At 44.9% G+C, this 20028-nt stretch overlaps 1 protein-coding gene across 3 annotated transcripts; it reads right to left on the bottom strand.

Moving 5' to 3' along the window:
- Positions 1–1303: 1303 nt before the first annotated feature.
- Positions 1304–18461, bottom strand: LOC121868634 (protein rhomboid-like). 3 transcript variants are annotated; one of them, XM_042369472.1, is made up of 6 exons: positions 18181–18461; positions 13226–13338; positions 11497–11614; positions 3134–3276; positions 2163–2431; positions 1304–1961 (listed from the first exon to the last, which is right to left on the bottom strand). In XM_042369472.1, exons 2-6 carry the CDS (start codon positions 13336–13338, stop codon positions 1693–1695), a joined length of 912 nt encoding a protein of 303 aa, XP_042225406.1. In that variant the 5' UTR covers positions 18181–18461; the 3' UTR covers positions 1304–1692. The 3 variants fall into 3 exon arrangements, with proteins under 3 accessions (XP_042225406.1, XP_042225405.1, XP_042225407.1); XM_042369471.1 differs by lacking the exon at positions 18181–18461 and adding an exon at positions 16459–16705; XM_042369473.1 differs by lacking the exons at positions 13226–13338; positions 18181–18461 and adding an exon at positions 12176–12327.
- Between the last annotated feature and the right edge of the window lie 1567 nt (positions 18462–20028).

Raw genomic sequence — 20028 nt, forward strand, 5'->3', positions numbered from 1 at the left:
TGATAATAAATAACATTCTTCTTACACACTATTTGGACATGTAGAAACATACAAAACGTAAAAATATACATCATACAGCTATGTGATCTATACATTTAGGACAGTAAATTGAAGGAAATTGACTGAGAAATACGAAACAACATGAAAACTTTTATAACATTTTCAAGACTTTATGAAAAATAGACTAGAAAAAAAGAAAAATGAACATAGCAAGGAAAAAATTCCTTCACAAAGCCTAGAAATATTCAAAGTTTCAAACATTTTAAGGAATGGACTATGAATGCAACAAAACCAACGTAGCCAACACAGTGAAGGAGTTTTAACATCTAACCCGCCACCATTCTGAGTCAACAGTGGAACTTTTGGATGACTTGAAGGGCGGGGTACTCTCTCCTAAGACCGGCTGGTATAGTGTTAAGAATGACTGAGACTAACCTTGACGGATTAGGAGGAGGAGGAGAAAGAGGAGGTGGTCTTAACACAGCTCCTCCTCCTCCAGTATATTTTTTTTCACCTCCCCGGGAAAAAATCCAAGACTAGAACAGCGGTTGAGCCACTAACACCCGCCCAGCCCTTAATAAGAATAATTAATATAGAGGTAGAGAAGAAAAAATCCTTTGGAAATGTTCGTTTGACTAGGTAATATATATATAATATAAACAAGCATGGAATATAATATTAATGTAAAACTGTACAAGCGGCTCTATCATACTAATAAATAACAATCTCTTATTTTTTCTCTGAGTTAAAAAAGGTAGGCTCAGTACCTTTGATTATATATATATATATATATATATATATATATATATATATATATATATATATATATATATATATATATATATATATATATATATATATATATATATATATATATATATATATGCAAATAAATCACTGGAGGTGCGCGTGATCCAAGTATATGCTGATAACCACAAGGAAAAAGAAAACTTCTTCAATGTAATTTCTATTACAGTATATATATATATATATATATATATATATATATATATATATATATATATATATATATATATATATATATATATATATATATATATATATATATATATATATATATATATATATATATATATATGTATATATATATATATATATATATATATATATATATATATACATATATATACATATATATATACATATATATATATATATATATATATATATATATATATATATATATATATATATATATATATATATATATATATATATATATATATATATATATATATATATATATATATATATATATATATATATATATATATATATTCCTTACACTAGGTCATGTCTCACCAGTATGAGCGGACTTAACTTTGGCTTGAGTCACAGCACCATATGTGGGGGGTTAGCGGGGGTTGGCGCCCGCCCTCGCGTCTACTGACCCTCGCTCTTCACACCTATAATACCGGAGGTCTCCTGTAACAAGTGGAGACCTCGTAATAGCACTGGAGGTTCTTCGGGACACGGCGGCCAACCCACCACACTCGGAACAGCCTCACCCTTGGACCACCACCTAACCCTCGACGCTCGCCTGCAGGAACAATTCCTAGGCGACGCCAGCAGGAACCAGCCCTGAGTCATGCCTCCAGGAGACAGGCCCTTGGTGACCCACACAGGGACACACCCTGGGCGTCGCCTACAGGAGCACATCCTGGACGACGCCTACAGGAACAGACCCTGGGCGACGCCTACGTACGGGTAGGGGTGGAAGAGGTTAAACAAGATGGCGAAGAGTGTACAAGCCGCGTACACTCCGAGCGCCACCCACCACAGTAGCTGCTCGTGAAGGCGCTGCTCGAAGTTCTTGAGAACGACCAAGCCGAGTGTGAGCCCCGCTAACGCCCCAGTCAGGTGAGCCACGTAGGACACCGGCAACCCTACAGTCTCGTGAGCGTACCGGTCATATATGGCGAAACCCACGTCGGCGCTTGCTGCCGGGAGGAGAAGAGGACATTAATCTGGGGTCAACTGCCAGGTGGAGCATCACTAAAGTATGTTATCATTACTGTTAAAATATCACAGCTAGATGTATGACAGAATCTTGATTACATAAACTGTATTACATGTAACCATTAGTGAAAGTACAAGGTTACGAACAGCAACTCCAGGACATGGGTCAGAGGTCAACTTACCGACAAAGAAGACGCCGATGAGTCTTAAGATGCCAAACTGCATGTTGTTGTAATTAATTAAGACATTGGCTAAGTGAGCGGCGAGGAGCGCATACACACCGCCAGACGCCCCCACCAGGTACACGTCAGCGTCGAAGACTGAGGTGCCGAGTGACCCTGCCAGAACCCCCGCCAGGTACACGGTGCCTATACGCGCCGACCCGTGTACCATCTCCAGGGGCAGCCCCACCAGCAGCTGCACCAACAGGTTGAACGCCAAATGAACCCATCTGTAGAAGAAAGATCCCTTCATTAGTCTCAACATAACAAGACTCATAGGTAATAACTCCCTCGTGTACAGTTACAATAAAAACGTATCAGGTACTCAGTACAGGCAGACACACGTCCATAATCATAACCTAAAGTTGGATATTTTCTCCAACGTTGTAGACACACAGTTATGGTCATCACTGTTAATATTACAACACTAAATATTCCCATCATTTAGACCTGGAGGCCAGGTAATAGAGGTAATGGAGGCCAGGTAAGAGAGGTAAAAGAGGCCAGGTAATACAGGTAAGGAAGGCCAGGTAATATATGTAAGGGAGGCCAGGTAATACAGGTAAGGGAGGCCAGGTAATACAGGTAAGGGAGGCCAGGTAATACAGGTAAGGGAGGCCAGGTGTATTACACCGGGTAAGGAGGCCAAGGTAATATGGGTAAGGAGGCCCAGGTATTACAGGTGAGGGGCCAAATGTGCAGGTAAGGGAGGCCAGGTAATACAGGTAAGGGAGGCCAGGTAATACAGGTAAGGGAGGCCAAGTAATACAGGTAAGGGAGGCCAGGTAATATAGGTAAGGGAGGCCAGGTAATATAGGTAAGCGAGGTAACAGAGACAAGATAATGAGGCAATGGAAATAAGGGAGGTAATGGAGGCCAGATAATAGAGGTAATGGACATAATAGAATTAACGGAAGTAATAGAAGACTTACCCCGCGTGTAAAAAGGCGTAGAAGATGAACCTCCAGACGTGGTGACGTTTGTCGGGTCGGTAGATGAAGAGAGAGTCGACAGCTACCGGCCCGGCTACGTTCACCTCCCCTGTAGCCACTGTGTAGTAGGCGAACACTCCCAGCTGTAGCAAGAGAGAGAGACATTGTCAGCGAACACTTCCAACTGTAGCTAACATTGTCAGTGAAAACTTTTAACTATAGCAATATTGTCAGCGAACACCCCTAACTGTAACAAAACACCGTCAGCGAACACTCTTAACTGTAGCGAACACTGAAAAATCAAACACAGTCACATAACACTTTAGAAAACTGCAATACAGGACACACCATCAGTTTAATCCGTATAAGTAGTGAAGATTGTTATTGTAAGTGACCGTAAATGCTGTGTACAAGTATAAGTAGTGAAGATTGTTATTGTAAGTACGGCATCAGCACCTACAGGAGCAAGTGAGGGTGGCCGGCATACCTCTCTCACCCCCGATGGCGCCAAGGAGCGAGCTGATGTCATGCAGAGACCCGACTCATGCCAAGCCAATCACCACACCACCGGGTCTCCAACTTCCCTCCATTATTACACCAAATTCCTCCAACTTTTACCTCAAAGTTTTTGGCGTTATTTAGAGAAGCCGAATTAAACTTGATGATAAAAAACGTTAACAGGGAAGAGTTTGATATTTGTTGTTGCTAGACTATAAAACACGTGTCAGAGCCAGAAATAAACGTGAATGCAGTTAGCGCCCAAGAGAGGATGGGTCGTGGGGTAGTGTGGGTAGGGGGAGTTTACCTACCCCGTGCCCACCTCTGACCTGACCTCTGAGCTCCTCTGCCTCGCATCTAGTTCCTCCTGAGTGAAAACAATTTCACAAAACATGGGCGGAAGTGCCTGAGGGTGGGTGGAGCGGGCGGTAGAGTACAGCTGGCACCCTCTATGCCTGGCACCGTCCTCCTGTGGCACCAAGGGGGGAGGGGAGTCTAGCCACTAGCTTGCGGTCGCTGCCTAAAGTTTATAGTCGGGGGCGGCCAAGTCTACTGACACACGCCGGAATACACCAGCACACCCCGACAAGTACCAAGTTCAGTGGGGAGGGGGAAGGGCTTTTTGTTGATGTCGGTGACGTATGCCTGGCCAGATGATCCTTGGCCAAACGACCCCTTTATCCTCCTCTTGACCAAACGACCCCTCCTCTCCTCTCTTGGCCAGACGATCCCCCAATCTCCCCTCAGGCCCAGACGACCCCTACTCCTCTTCTTGGCCAGACGACCACCTCTCTCTTCTCCTGGCCAGAATATCCCCCAGACCCCCAACCCACGACGACCACCACCACACCTCTACACTATACAACCCACGTCTGTTGAAGTATATACCTTACAAACACAAACAGACACCACCCAGGACGTAGTAAACACCCCCACAACAGATCTAATAATCTCGCCGGAGGTAAATCTCCCACACGGAAGTTTCCTTTTCTTATTCCCCCGAGGAGAATTTCCTAAGTTTTCCCCAGAGAGGCGATGACTAGAGGTGAACGAAAGTTTATGGAGGCTGTTGCTGCTACACCCCCGCCCCGCCCCACTCAGCTTGGCAGGACCGTGGAGACTGACGTAGCCCCGACACGCTTTAACATCACTTTACCTGTCATTGTACTTGATAACCACACCTGTCTTTTTTACCCACCTGTCTACAGCCGTTAATGACACACACACACACACCATGAGGCCAATAAGTTATCTGGTCAATGCTTTTAGCATACATAAAATCTTTCGAGTCTATATTTACTAATAATGAAGGTAATGGACCCCCACACCCCTGAATAAAGCACAGGTAATGGACCCCCACACCCCTGAATATAGCAAAGGTAATGAACCCCCACACCCCTGAATATAGCACAGGTAATGGACCCCCACACCCCTGAATATAGCACAGGTAATGGACCCCCACACCCCTGAATATAGCACAGGTAATGGACCCCCACACCCCTGAATACACACACAGTGTAAAAGAAACTCAAAGGTATTAACATTAGCAACGAGAAGAGACTACATGAGCGGTTAGCACTGACGCCTTGAGTTAATTTATTTGATGTTTATTTCTACAATGGAAAAAACTCCTCCACACTGGATACTGAGGTATTAAGAGTGTAGGTGGTGTCATTAGTTAGATGCCACGGCGGGTAAACATCGTGAACACTACATTCACGGTCGTGACGGGAGATTCACACCGACCAGGCGCCGGCACGTGCCCCCTCGCCTCTCCCTCTCTAACATTCAGTGCAACTCGGCGCCTTCATTATGCAGTACACATCACATCCGACTTCAAGCCATCTTGATAACACAGAAAAACTTTGTAAAGGTGGATTAAAAGCCAAGGTAATGTAGCTCACGGGGCTGTGAAATGATTAAAAGTGGAGCAAGACCGACGGAGGGGAGGTGAAGTGAATTGTTCTGGTGGTCAGCTAGGAGTAGGCGCGAGGTGGTACTGAGGCCTTTTAACCGCACCACAGTTTCACACCCCCTTCCCACCACCACCATCACCAACCATCACTATTCCCATCAACCATCACCGCTACAAACCACCACTGCACTTGTTTCATCCCATCAACGACATAAACAACAAAATCACCAACAGGAGGCCACACAGGAATAAACAAAGCGAGAGAGAGAGAGAGAAGTTTGTGGAGTATAAGAGCCATGTAAACACACTAGACTGACTGTACGAGTATTTGTAAGTATGGAACGTGACTGGACTTTAGTTTCGTGAGGGGGTCTGTGGACTAGTTGTTACTTGACTGACTGACTGACTGACCTGGTGACATAGGTTCTCCTCGTAACGGACCACTCGCTGATCCAGGTGGCGCTACACCATCTGGATACTGCCAGATGGTGTGGTTAAACCAGCTGAATATTGATTCTGACAGATGGTGAATTCTTTGTCCCACTAGAAACCACCTGGCTATTATCACACACACACACACACACACGTACTCTACGCCGCCGTACAGAACAGAGGCGTCATCAGGCAGTATCACGACGAGTAAGAGGCGTCTGGAGTGTGTCTGCTCTGCCGTGTCCTTAACTACATACGCCTACCACCTGACGGTAACACGTGTGTGGCGAGCGACCCTAGTGGTGGTGGACGTCTCCGTTGGTACTAGGGAATGGGGGGATGGTAAGGGGTGCAGGGGAGTGGTTGGGGTTTTGGGGGGATGATCAGGAGTGGTTGGGGGGTTTTGGGAATTGTAGGGGGGAATGTGGTAGGGGGGGATGTGGCAGGGGTTGTGACAAGAGATGGTAGAAGTCGAGGTAGAGGTCGTGGTAGAAGTTATAATAGCAAAAAGTTATGAACGAAGAGCAACACTGATCCAGTCCCCCAGGTGTCAAGAGACGCGTGCCCAGACCAGGTTCTTAACCCTCAACACCGGTTAATTACTACACTTTACCTACCTCCCTCCTCTCCTCCACTACACCACCTACACACCCCCTCCTTTCTACACCCTACACCCAAATATATACCAAAATAACCTTGTCATTTAAAGTAAAAAAAAAATTATATTAATATTTCTTAAAAACCGGAGTGTACTAAACGAGAACAGCTGGGTAGTCACTAACTGCCCCTCCCCCCCCCCCTCACCACCTCTCGCGTACCACCTGACGGAGAGAGGTACCAGCAGGGACCTTGGTATGCTGGATTAGCCCGCCACGACCTGGGATAAGTTTTGGGGGATCATTTGGGATAATCTCAAGTGCGAGATTACCTGGCACCAGTCCCAACGTCTATCTATCTATCTATCTATCTATTTAGACCAAGGAGGGCAACGGAGTTGGGGAAAATGGGCAATAAACACAGGGGCAATGGCCAAGGGCAAGCGAACAATTAAAGGCAAATAAGCGGCGAGGGTGGGCAAGCGAATCATGGGGGTGGGCAAGCTAATCATGAGGTGTGGGCAAGCGAATCATGAGGGTGGGCAAGCTAATCATGAGGTGTGGGCAAGCGAATCATGAGGGTGGGCAAGCGAATCATGAGGGTGGGCAAGAGGGGCAATGGGGATACGCTGGCGACACGGGAAATTGCGTGCACGAGGCAACAAATGTGTGGAGGTGGAGCAGGGCGGATGTAGTACTCCCAGTAGCCGCCAGAGGGAGAGGAGGGAGGGAGAGGAGGGAGGGAGAGGAGGGAGGGGAAGGGCAACCATGTGGGCAATGACGGAACAGGGCGCGGTGTGATGGTTCAAGGAGCACACTGTCCTTATTACGGGCAAGTGGGCACGGGAGAGTGAGATGGAGAGGGAGAGAAGGGAGGGAGGGACACTGGAGTGGTGATGGAAGAGGAGAGGTGAGGAGAGGTGTGTGTGTGTGTGTGTGTGTGAGTACACAGACCTAGGTGTAACGGAAAGGTGTGTAGAAAGATGTAGGTGTAACGGGGAGAGAGAGAGCGAATGTGTAGAGAGGGGTGGATGTGATGGAGAGGTGTGTACGTGTAATGGAGGAGCGGGATAGGTGAAAGAGAGAAAGGGAGGGAGGGGAGAGGGATAGGAGGGGAGAGAGGATAGGAGAGGAGAGGGGGTTGGAGAGGAACGAGAGGGCCTGGGATAGAGAGAGGAGGTATAACTGTGAAGTGGCGGGGTGGAGAGGCGGGGAGAGAGGGAGGAGAGGTGGGAGAGGGAGAGTGGGGCCGAGGAATCTCCGAATTTCCAGGAGCTCTCCCTATATGTCCGTCCACTGCCTGTGCCTGTCTCAGGAGAGGTGTGTGTGTGTGTGTGGGGGATGATAAAGTCCTGACGATCCTCCTTCCTCCCACCACCGGAAACACACGACGGGGGCACTGACACGAGAAACTCCTCACGATTAAAAAACAAAAACAACAAAAAGTAATACACACTCACCTTTTTTTCATCCCCAACATCTTGAGAAAAAAATAAACAAACCCGGAAGCAAAAATAACAAAAGTCTGGGCATAAGAGGAGTTTCTTTTAAGCTCAAGTCTTGAACACAAATCAAGGTTTACTCATGAATGGAATCAGGAGGAGGAGGAGGAGGAGACAATCCATTACGAAGCAGCCAAGGAGGAAGCCGGACAAGTGAGAGGCGCACCCAGGTGAGGGTGGGGTGAGGGGTGGAGGGAGGAGAAGGAGGAGGGAGAAGGAGTGTAGGTGTGGTAGGCAGAGGGGAGCATTGGGTGTGGGTGAGGTAAGTTATGAGGTTTCTTGCCGGTATTAAATAGCAGCAAAATACACTTCCACGCACCATTTCACGTACCGAGCTTAACTTAACCCGTGACGCCGAGGATATTGTCTGTCTCAAGTAAACCCTAATGTTAAATGTCAGATTAGCAACTTAATATAACCATACGAGTCTGTGCATGTTGGGTGGGAGGCTAATACATGAATCATCCTTCCTCACACACATACAGCTTAACGAACTCGACTGACTGAACATGTCACAGGAAATGGATCACCTGAAGATTAGACACCCCAATGTATTTCACCTATACCTTACCATTAACTTAACCTAACCTAACCTAACCCTTAAGTAGAGTTAGGGTGTTTAAGGTGAAATGAAGTAGGGTGTCTAGTCTTCATGTCCAAATGTCCAATTTATAAAATTCAATACAGACTTAAAACTTAAAAAACAAAAGACCATTAAGTTTTTCACAGCTAATCTCTCCCAACACTTAAATATTTGTTAAGTAAGATGCCGTAAGTAATCAAGTAGAACAAACAACCCACCTCCCCCATGAGAGGAAGTACCCGTCTACCTCACAACTCTAAACTTGTTAAAAATAAATAAAAATTGTCAAAACACAAAGACTCACCTTCACATATACAATGGCGTTTAAGAGTCTCTCTCTCTCTCTCTGTGTGTGTGTGTGTGTGTGTGTGTGTGTGTGTGTGTGTGTGTGTGTGTGTGTGTGTAAAATCAGGCATCTCCACACACTTGCAAATTTGTCATATTTAAAGGCTTAATTCTCTAATACATACATACATACATACAGACATACATACATACACACATTACATACAACGATTCTAACTTCACCCCCTGATATGACCCCCTGAAACAAGTCTCTGGAGAACGGGGAAAAGGAGAGGAAGGAGAAAGGGAGGAAGGGGGAAGGAGGGGAGGATGGGGGATGAGGGAAGGAGGTAGGACGGGGGAGGTGAGCACAGGTAGGTGGGAGGGCGCTACTACAGGTCGGGCCTGCCAAGTGATGGCCTGCACCGGAACGTAAATATTTAGCCCCTTCCTATCAAGACTTGGACACACACACACACACACACACACACACACACACACACACACACACACAGTTACCATTTTTACACACTTTTCCCGGAAGCCTGCATACCTGGGCGACCCACCACCTTACATACACACCTTGTGATAATAACTGAAGGTAAGGGAGGGAGAGATGGAGAGAAACAAGGAGGAATTATCTCATTCAGTAACTCACTCAGGTGTTAAATATAGATGGTGTATGTCTGTATGTCTTTGGGGAAGTAACTCTCTCTCTCTCTCTCAAACAATACAACTCCCTTAACGATAAACAAATCAATTAAACTCCCTTCAATATCGACTAAATTAATCATTATAAAATAAAAAACAAAACACTATCTCGTATTAAAGGATCAGAACCCATAATGACATCCAGATCGATGACACACACGACAGTAGGATGATCGGGTCCTGCTGGCTGTGTTTGTTGACAGTCCGTATCTAGGCAACGGATCGGACCTCTCACTACCTCACCTCCCTACCTCGCCCTTCATATATTTCGGCAACATGATCAATACAAACTTTCTAAACCATCCCGTCTTGTTATTCACGTTCGTATATTGATGTTTTGCATAATTTTGACACGCTCAGCTTGGAGTCTTGAGGGACGGTAGGGTTCATGAATCTCGAGCATGATATGTTACTCATTCTCACCGTGACGGATGAACAAACGTACGTACATATACACTACCTCCTTCCCTCCCCACAAACACAGTGCAGTACTTTCCCCTCCCCCAACAACCCCCCCTCTACATCACACAACCTCAACCCCTCCCCCCAACACCCCCTCTCCCTCACACAACCTCCACCCCTCCCCACCCCCTCTCCCCCAACACTCTCATCTCCTCCAACACCCCTCTCCCTCACACAACCTCCACCCCTCCCAACACTCTCCCCACACTCTCCTCACACACCTCCACCTCTCCCCAACACCCTCTCCCCACACTTCACCCTCACACAACCTCCACCTCCCAACACATACATAAACAACCGTCAAAGGTCATGGTCAGGTGGAACACTTTACATCATAGTGGTGCAGTAAAGGTTACCTGTCCACTCACACACACAGGTACAGGTACTGCTCACTTGTGAGGCACTGGGGCTGGGAGACACTGGGGAGTTGTGAGGCACTGGGGTTGTGGGGGCACTGGGGTGTGAGGCACTGGGGTTGTGGAGGCACTGGGGTGGAGACACTGGGGTTGTGGAGACACTGGGGCCAGAGACACTGGGGTTGAGAGGCACTGGGGGTGGGAGGCACTGGGCCAGGAGGCACTGGGGCTGAGACACTGGGGGCTGGGAGACACTGGGGTTGAGAGGCACTGGGGTTGTGAGGCACTGGGGTTGTGAGACACTGGGGCACTGGGAGGCACTGGGGCTGTGGGAGGCACTGGGGTTGTGAGGCACTGGGGTTGTGGGAGGCACTGGGGTTGTGAGGCACTGGGGTTGTGAGACACTGGGGTTGTGAGACACTTGTGGAGGCACTGGGGGTTGTGAGACACTTGTGAGGCACTGGGGTTGTGAGGCACTGGGGTTGTGAGGCACTGGGGTTGTGAGGCACTGGGGTTGTGAGGCACTAAAATTTAAGACTATGATTATAAATTTCGCATTGTGACAGACGCTAAGATTGTAAGGCTCAATGATTGTAATACAGGCCCTAGGATTCGAACCCAGGCCTGACGCGTAACACAAATGGCTTTAATTTTTAAGCTACATGGCACTAGGAATCTATGACGTCATCGAGCCACCTGGCAGGGCGGTGTGAGTAAGAGTGCCGTTGTATCGAGGTCAGGGACTCGTGACCTCTACCTGACCCCAGAGGTGACCCGGGCTGGCGTATGAGTCACCTGACCAGACTTTGAGACCTTGAGGAAATGTGGCACTACTTGGCACTGTTACCACGGAACTGTACAGCACCCGGACGAGTGACATTATTCCTACTGACCCATACAATATGTGGCACTGAATTGGCACTGTTACTAATGACCCAAACAAGACCTGAACGACCTGAACATGACCTGGCACTATTACCAATGACCTAGACCACCTGAACATGACCTTGAACTATTACTGACCTGGACAAGAGTGACAGCGATGACGAAGACAGGTGGGGGCCAACATCTGTAGTGGTCAGCGTAATATTTTCTGTCTCTCTCCTCCGTCAAGAATTCGTCCGCGATTAACCGAACCATTCTAAGGGAGAGAGAATATAAGGTAGGGATTAGTACCGATATATCAGGATATTATTTAAAATTATCTGGATATTATTGAAAAATATCCGGATATTACATAAAATTATCCGGATATTATTTAAAAAATTATCCGGATATTACTTAAATATCTGGATATCACAAAATTATCCGAATAATACTTAATTACAATAAAAACTAAATTATCTATAAATTTATTTCCAATACTCTGTAATTAGTTGTGCAATAAAGAAAATAAACTTTTAAATTCACTTACTACACACAACTATATAATTCCTATAATCACTCTTAGTCATTATAGTAAATTAATGATCTTATATACGACATATGAATCGTACACAAACCTACACAATACTTTTAAAACGTAGCGAATTCTTATACACGTTAACTACAAGCCTAACTTTAAACACATAACTGATTCATATATCAATTCGTATAGTAAAATAATATAGATAAATAAATATTTGCTCGGTGATATAAATAGTTTGTAGTTCGTAGACACCTTTAAAGAGAATGATAATAACAAAAAGAACTAGGTCCGTACCGCCAACCTCGCCAACACCATTTAAAACTAGCTGTCGCTTTCCGCTCGCATTTTCGTCTCAGTAGTAAACACGACAAGAGAATATGCATGTCATCTACTCCCTGGCGGCACAAACACACGATAACACATGTTTCGGTCTCCCTCCTGAGCCCAACACTAACAGTGCCACCAAACCTTACAAGGCAGCAGCAGCTCGAGGGAGGAGGGAGGGAGATGGGGGAGTGGCACAACACATTCCAGGTCTACCAACCACCATGAGCGCTAAGAGTATCCGATGTTAGTAGCAATTAAAATAAAACCAAGTTGATGGATATAATGTGGATTATTTCTTACGTAGGATAATAAAAATTGAATTTGTATTAAAGATTAGAGGTGGATTGGTTGATTGGGTTGATTATCCGTGTGGAAGAATTGATCGGCGAGGGTTGGTAAGCGTGGTGAAGGAAGACCTAGGTTGCGTGTTTTAGTGCCTGAGCAGCCGCCGTGCGTGACATTTGACGTGGCCTGACTTATAAATTGATTCATAATGGCCCAAACACAATCTATGACGTAGAGCTTATATGTATTCTTATATCTATACACATATAAACTATACTATATAACGTAATACAAAACACGACGTGAAAACCTAACTCACTTGAAATATACTGTAATTCTAAATAAAACATTCTATAGTAACTTAATTTATATAAGAAATAAATGGTATATTAAACACTAATATCAATTTAATCGATTTAGCGACGTATCCCCTAAAGTGACTCGCAATATGTGACAGAAAACTGACGCAAATAACTCACTCATGTGAAGTCGGTCGTACATACGTTGAGTTATTGGAGTCATTCAGTGAGTCATTTAATCATTTATTTAGTCAGTGAGTCATTCAGGGGTTCACAGAGGTTCCTCAGGCAATAAGTCGTAGTTAAGTCAGTAAATGAATGAGTCAGAAATACCCATCAAACATGGGAGGTTCAAGTAGGAGAAGAGTCAGTCAGTGAACAAGTCAGTGAATGAACCAGTGAATCAATGAACGAGTCAGTTAGAAATACTCACTTATTAAAGATAGGAGGTTCGTGGAGTAAGAGATGGAAGTCAGTCTCGGAGCTGACTTGACGATCTCTTTGGTGTACAGCACATTTGAACGATCGACTCCTCTTCCCACTCATCTGGAACAGCAAAAACGGCGAAAACACATTAATAAACAGCGAAAACAACGAAACCCTCATTAAACAGCGAAAACGAATTAATAAACACCGAGAATAATGAGAATAAAGTTAATAAACACCGTAAACGTATTAATAAACACCGAGAATAATGAAAATAACGTTAATAAACGAAAAAAAACGTTACTAAACAGAGAAAACGCATTAATTAACATCGAAAACAACGAAAACATAGACCAATAATTAAACCAGACAACAATAACACAAACTAAACCAAGATTCATCAGCTTAAACTACAGGTGAAAAAAACATGGTTAAACCTACACTAAGAGAGTCCACCATTAAACCAAACAGACTAAACCTTTAAACCCACAACTCACAACATCAATTAAGCCCCTACCATCCATTAAAACATCAAATAAACCAATATCATTTATTAAAACAAAATAAACCGACAAACAGAACACAGAGCAAACAAATAATAAACCACAGAAAATTAAACCAAACACCAGAATTAAAAATTAAGATTTTTAAAAGATCAAATCCAATAAAACACAATAATATACCAACACTACACATTAAAACATTGACAGCCCTGAACACCTAAACCAAAAGTAAAACCAAATCAAGTAAAACCAAGAAAAAAGTTTTATCAATAGTATCGTATCAATTTCATTTTTTTAAAACATCCTTAAACATAAACCAAACCATAAGAAAACATTAAACAACAAATCCCTCCCCTGCCATCATCACGAACCAAATATAAAACAAAACCTTCATTATGCCAACCTAATACCAAAAATTTAAATACTAAAAAGAAAGGCAGAGAGTAGGAGAGGGAGGAGAGGGAGGAGGAGGAGGGAGGGAGGAGGGGAGGAGGGGAGAGGAGGAGGGAGGAGGAGGAGAGAGGGAGGGAGGAGGGGCAGGGAGAGGAGAGGGAGAGGAGGAGGAGGGGCAGGAGGGAGGAGGAGGAGGGGAGAGGGAGGAGGGGAGGAGGGAGGAGGAGCAGGGAGAGGAGGGAGGAGAGGAGGGAGGAGGAGGGAGAGGAGGGAGGGAGGGGGGGAGGAGGAGAGGAGGGGAGGAGGGAGAGGAGGGAGGAGGAGGAGGGAGGAGGGGAGGAGGGAGGAGGGGAGGGGAGGGGAGGAGGGGAGAGGGAGGAGGGAGGAGGGAGGAGGGGAGGGAGGAGGAGGGGAGGAGGAGGAGGAGGAGGGAGGGGAGGAGGAGCAGGGGAGGAGGATGGGAGGGAGGAGGGAGAGGAGGGAGGAGGAGGGGGAGGAGGAGGGAAGAGGGGGAAGAGGAGGCAGAGGAGAGGAGAGGAGAGGAGGAGGGAAGGAAGGAGGAAGAGGAGGAGGGAGGAGGAGGGAGGAGGGGGGAGGAGGGAGGAGGAGGGGATGAGGGGGAGGAGGGAGGAGAGGAGGGGGGGAGGAGGGGGGAGGGGGGAGGGGGGAGGGGGAGGAGGAGGGGGAGGAGGGGGAGGGGAGGGGGAGGAGGAAGAGGGGGAGGGGGAGGAGGGGGAGGAGGGGAGGAAGAGGGGAGGAGGGAGGGAGGAGGGAGGGAGGAGGAGGAGGAGGAAGGAGGAGGGGAGGAGGAAGAGGAGGGGAGGGGAGGAAGAGGGAGGGGTGGGGGAGGAGGGGAGGGAGAGGAGGAGAGAGACGATGAGGGGAGATGAGGGAGGGGAGGATGAGGGAAGAGGGAGGGAGGATGAGGGGAGGGAGGAGGGAGGGGGAAGGAGGGGAAAGGAGGAAGAGGGAAGGAGGGAGCAAGGAGGAGGAGAGGGGAGGAGGAGAGGAGGAGGGGAGGGGAGGAGGAGGGAAGGAGGAAGAGAAGGGGAGGAAGAGAAGGGGGGAAGAGGGGAGGGGGAGAAGAGGGAGAGAGGAGGGGAGGGAGAGGGGAGGAGAGGAGGGGAGGGAGGAGGGGAGAAGGAGGAGGGGGAGGGGAGAGAGGGAGGAGGAGGGGAGGAAGAGAAGTGGGAAGGAGAATGGGGAGGGAAGGGAAGGGGAGAAGGGAAGGGGGGAGGAGGGGAGGAGAGGAGGGGGAGGGAGAAGGGAGAGGGGAGGAGGAGGGAGGGGAGGAGAAGGGGAGGAGGAGAAGGAGGAGGGAGGAAGGAGGAGAGGGGGAGGAGAAGGGAGGAGGAGAGAGGAGGAGGAGGAGAGGGGAGGAGGAGGAGAGGAGGGGAGGAGGAGGAGGAGGAGAAGGAGGAGGAGGAGGAAAAGGAGAGCGGGAGGAAAAGGAGAGCGGGAGGAGGGGAGAGGGAGGAGGGGACAAAGAGGAGAGAGAGAAAAGGGAGAAAAATGAAGAGGAATTAGAGGAGGAGAAAAAAGGAAGAGGAGGAGGAATAATAACAACACACATAATATAAACCTAATTTTAAATCCCCGTCATGGTACCTTACGTCACTACCCCATCATCTACCATGGAAGAAGATAACTACTATTACCATTAACCACTAAACCAGTCCATGACGTCTACAACAGCTGTTTCAACCATGAGAGCATATTTATCCATGAAAAGTTTCCTGGCTAGTTCATGGCGGACATAGTTTGTAGTCGCCCATCTGCCAAGGAACATCTAATAATAATAATAATAATAATAATAATAATAAAACAGTCATGAACACATAGACATTCAGTGATTAATTCCCATGGCTAATTTGTTTATATCCGAGCACCATCATCAGCTAAGAATACAATAATAATAATAATAATAAACTACTTCAACAACCAGTCACGTCTAGAACAGCCATGACCAGACAGATAGACACAGACAGACAATAATGGATATCTGGGACACTTCAGATCTTAATATATACCCAAACACTACAACAAAATAATAAACTAAATACACCTCATAATCACCTCTGCTATAACAATGAACAGACAGATAGACAGATACTAATAGATGGCCTCATAGCAGACTACCACCATAGCAGTCTAGTTTCAACTCAAACACACCCAAGCCAGCAAGTTAGTGGTGGGCTAAAAATAAAAATCACCAAACTCGACAGATTATTCGCATTTCAAGAGTTCTTTAAAGGTATTAAAACCTCCTATGGCATTCCCTTACCTATAACCTAATGAGAGAAAGAGAGATAATAGGTAACGAGATAGGTAGAAGAGGACTTACCTGGTATAACTATCGATAATAATCATTGTGCTTTCATAGTCGTTCGCATTCGTGTGTTTATCCTTTAATATCGTTGAGTAATTGTCCACTCCTCGCACAGCCACAAGTCAACGAAAACAAACAACCCCCCCAAAAAAACGAGAGAAAAAAACAAAAAATATAAACTCGGGTAAACTTAACAAAACATAGTAAAGGAGAGGAAGGCGAGACGTGTGCACCCCACAACGACAACACACACACTGGCCACCACGGGACTATTTTCACGCTTCAGCTCGCCCCACCAAACCATCATCGTCTGCAAGCGAATATTTTCAACCTTGTTAGTCCGTACGATCGGTGTTTAAGAGAAAAAACTATATATCATTCGTTCTTCTTAACTGTGTTTTTGTTCTCTTTACGTTTTCATCTTCGTAAAATTTTGAACATTACGTTAAATGAGTTTGGGGACATCATGTTTAGTCATTATATTGGATATGAAATAATTGGTTAGTCGTCAGCCCTCAATCACTTTCGACTTTTGTTCAAGAAAAATTATTAACTTTAACCTAAATTAACACTTGAAGTCTGTTTAAAAAAAAACTAATACGTAAAGCTTGTTAAAAAATTATATAAAGAATTAGGAGAATTTTTATAAAGAATTAACCTTGCTAATTCACTCCCCACTCCTAATTATTCACCAATTATCAAAATTACCCAAATTAACACAAAACTCCACATATAAAAAGTTAAAATTCTACATTAACTTCAAACTTTATATAATTACCACTAACTACCGCATTAAACACTAACTGCTAACCAACTATTACCGTTATTTAAATTCTCATAGACAATCAATATTACGCAACTCATATTCCTAACATTTCAGAAGTATTTGTACTGTTTTTTCATTGATAAATTTATCCACACTATGAATCATTATCTTCACTTTACTTATCGGTACATAAACCTCAGTAACATTTCAATAATCTATATAAAATAATAATATTTCAATACATTTTAAGTACTAATATAAATTAAATATCTCGAAATGTATTAATAAATCTAATATAATCTTCATATATAATATACATTAATCCCATTTGTATATGTATATAAATGTATTACATATGTATAGTCATGTATCAGAAAACGAGATTGTTGTTGCATTTTTTCGGTATGTCTGAACTGCCAAGGTCGCTTAAGCCCCGTTCTCTAACACTGAGTTCCCAAGACCGACACACACACACACACACACGACTATTCACTATTACGACATATATAGTCGAATTAAATATTACTAAAAATTAATCTACTCTCGAACGCAATATATATATATATATATATATATATATATATATATATATATATATATATATATATATATATATATATATATATATATATATATATATATATATATATATATATATATATATATATATATAATTTTTTTTTCATAATATATGGAGGGATTATAGAGCAATACGTATATTAGTTTTTATAATTATAGTTCTGCTGTATATCAGGTTATAGTAAGTATATCAGTTATAATCACTTCGGTCAAGTTATTTACGATACGAATTCCATTTTGTTTATCAATTATTCCTAAAATCAGTTGTTTATCAATAACTCGCAAACACACAATTATATTACCACCACAGTTCATTAATACGTAAATATGTACATAAAAACACAACAATGTAGAAAATCACATACAAACAAATGAACGCGAGATATACTTACATACTGACACAAGAGGACGTGTACATCCAACACACGGAATAATCCAACACAAGTATTTCTGGTATCCACAATCCAACACTTTTGTAATATATTCCTTCCTTCACTAATAACAATAACACCACTTGCTGTTTCTCATTTCATAATACAAGAAAACTGTATCTTTGATCTCTCTCGGGACTAGACAGGTGAGTGCAGGGGTGAGAGTGTGTGAGAGAGAGAGCAGCGCGCGTGTAAGAGTGTAAATGTGTGTCTGCTCCCCACCGTGGCTGGGAGTCTACTGGCTGGCTGGTTCTGCGGCGGCCCCGCCACCCTGGTAGTCATTATGGTCGACTCCCTCCCTCATATCCCTCCCTCCCCGACACGTGCGACCTGGGGGAAGGTAGTTAGGTAGGTAGGTAGGTAGGTGGCAGAGGGAGGAAGGGAAAGGGAAGGTAGGCAGGTAGATGAAAAGGGAGGGTAGGTAGGTAGATGGAGAAGGAGGGTAGATAGGGAGATGATCGACAGTAGTTAGTTGGTATATGATTAGGTGAGAGAGAGAGAGAGAGAGAGAGAGAGAGAGAGAGAGAAACCACCTTACACAATCAATTTATAAACCACTTCTAAAAACATCACATTACATAAACACAAAAAAAAAATCACAGGAATCAAACAAAAACAAACACAAAATTATAACATACATTATGCTAGACTGACTTCCACCCACTGTGTCATATAACACTGCATATATCATGTTACTGAACTACTCTATTGAGACCTGGGAGGGTGGGCGGGGTGGGTGGGTGGGCGGACAATGTGGGTGGTCATTGCTGGTCAGGGTTGAAGTGAGGGAGGAAGGGAGGGAAGGTGGGGGAGAGTGAGAATAGAGGTACATCTTAACAGGAAATTTACTGTATCAAAAAATAAACAAATACTTCAACATATCAAAGCAAAACACAGACAAACACACACTTAAACCGACACAAAATCCTTCCTACTTTAACAATACAAATAAAATACATCTATACACACACACAATACCCTATAACCACATCTTAATTAAACAAAAACAATATTTTTTTAGCGTGGGATAAAAAAAAAACAATTATAAAGTGACAACCGGCAACCCTTCTGGTCAACCTAAGGTTCAGCCACTCTCTCCTGCACCTCACGAGACCTCAGTCACCTCCCAGCCACCGACGAGGGAATTGTGTCGCTCTGGTCACCCTCCTTTACCTTACCCCCTGATATTCAATCTGGGGTGAATTAAGCAGTCAGTCTAAGCCAGGGCGTAGTTACAGTCTAGGCCAGGGTGTAGGTACAGTCTAGGCCAGGGTGTAGGTACAGTCTAGGCCAGGGTGTAGGTACAGTCTAGGCCAGTGTGTAGGTACAGTCTAAGCCAGGGTGTAGGTACAGTCTAGGCCAGGGTGTAGGTACAGTCTAGGCCAGGGTGTAGTTAAAGTCTAGGCAAGGGTGTAGGTACAGTCTAAACCAGGGTGTAGGTACAGTCTAGGCCAGGGTGTAGGTACAGTCTTGGCCAGGTGTGGGTACAGTGTAAGTACAGTCTAAGCCAGGGTGTAGGTACAGTCTACCAGGGTGTAGGTACAGTCTAAGCCAGGGTGTAGGTACAGTCTAGGCCAGGTGGTACAGTCTAAGCCAGGGTGTAGAGGCCAGTCCAGCAAGTGTAGGCAGCTCTAGGCCAGGGTGTAGGTACAGTCTAGGCCAGGTGTAGGCACAGTCCAGGCCAGGGTGTAGGCAACAGTCTAGGCCAGGGTGTAGGTACAGTTCAGCCAGGGTGTAGGTACAGTTCAGGCCAGGGTGGTAAGTGGCCAGTCTAGCCAGGGTGTAGGTACAGTTCAGGCCAGGTGTAGG

This window comes from Homarus americanus, unplaced genomic scaffold (assembly GCF_018991925.1).
Source record: "Homarus americanus isolate GMGI-L3 unplaced genomic scaffold, GMGI_Hamer_2.0 scaffold59495, whole genome shotgun sequence".
Classification (NCBI taxonomy): Eukaryota; Metazoa; Arthropoda; class Malacostraca; order Decapoda; family Nephropidae; genus Homarus; species Homarus americanus.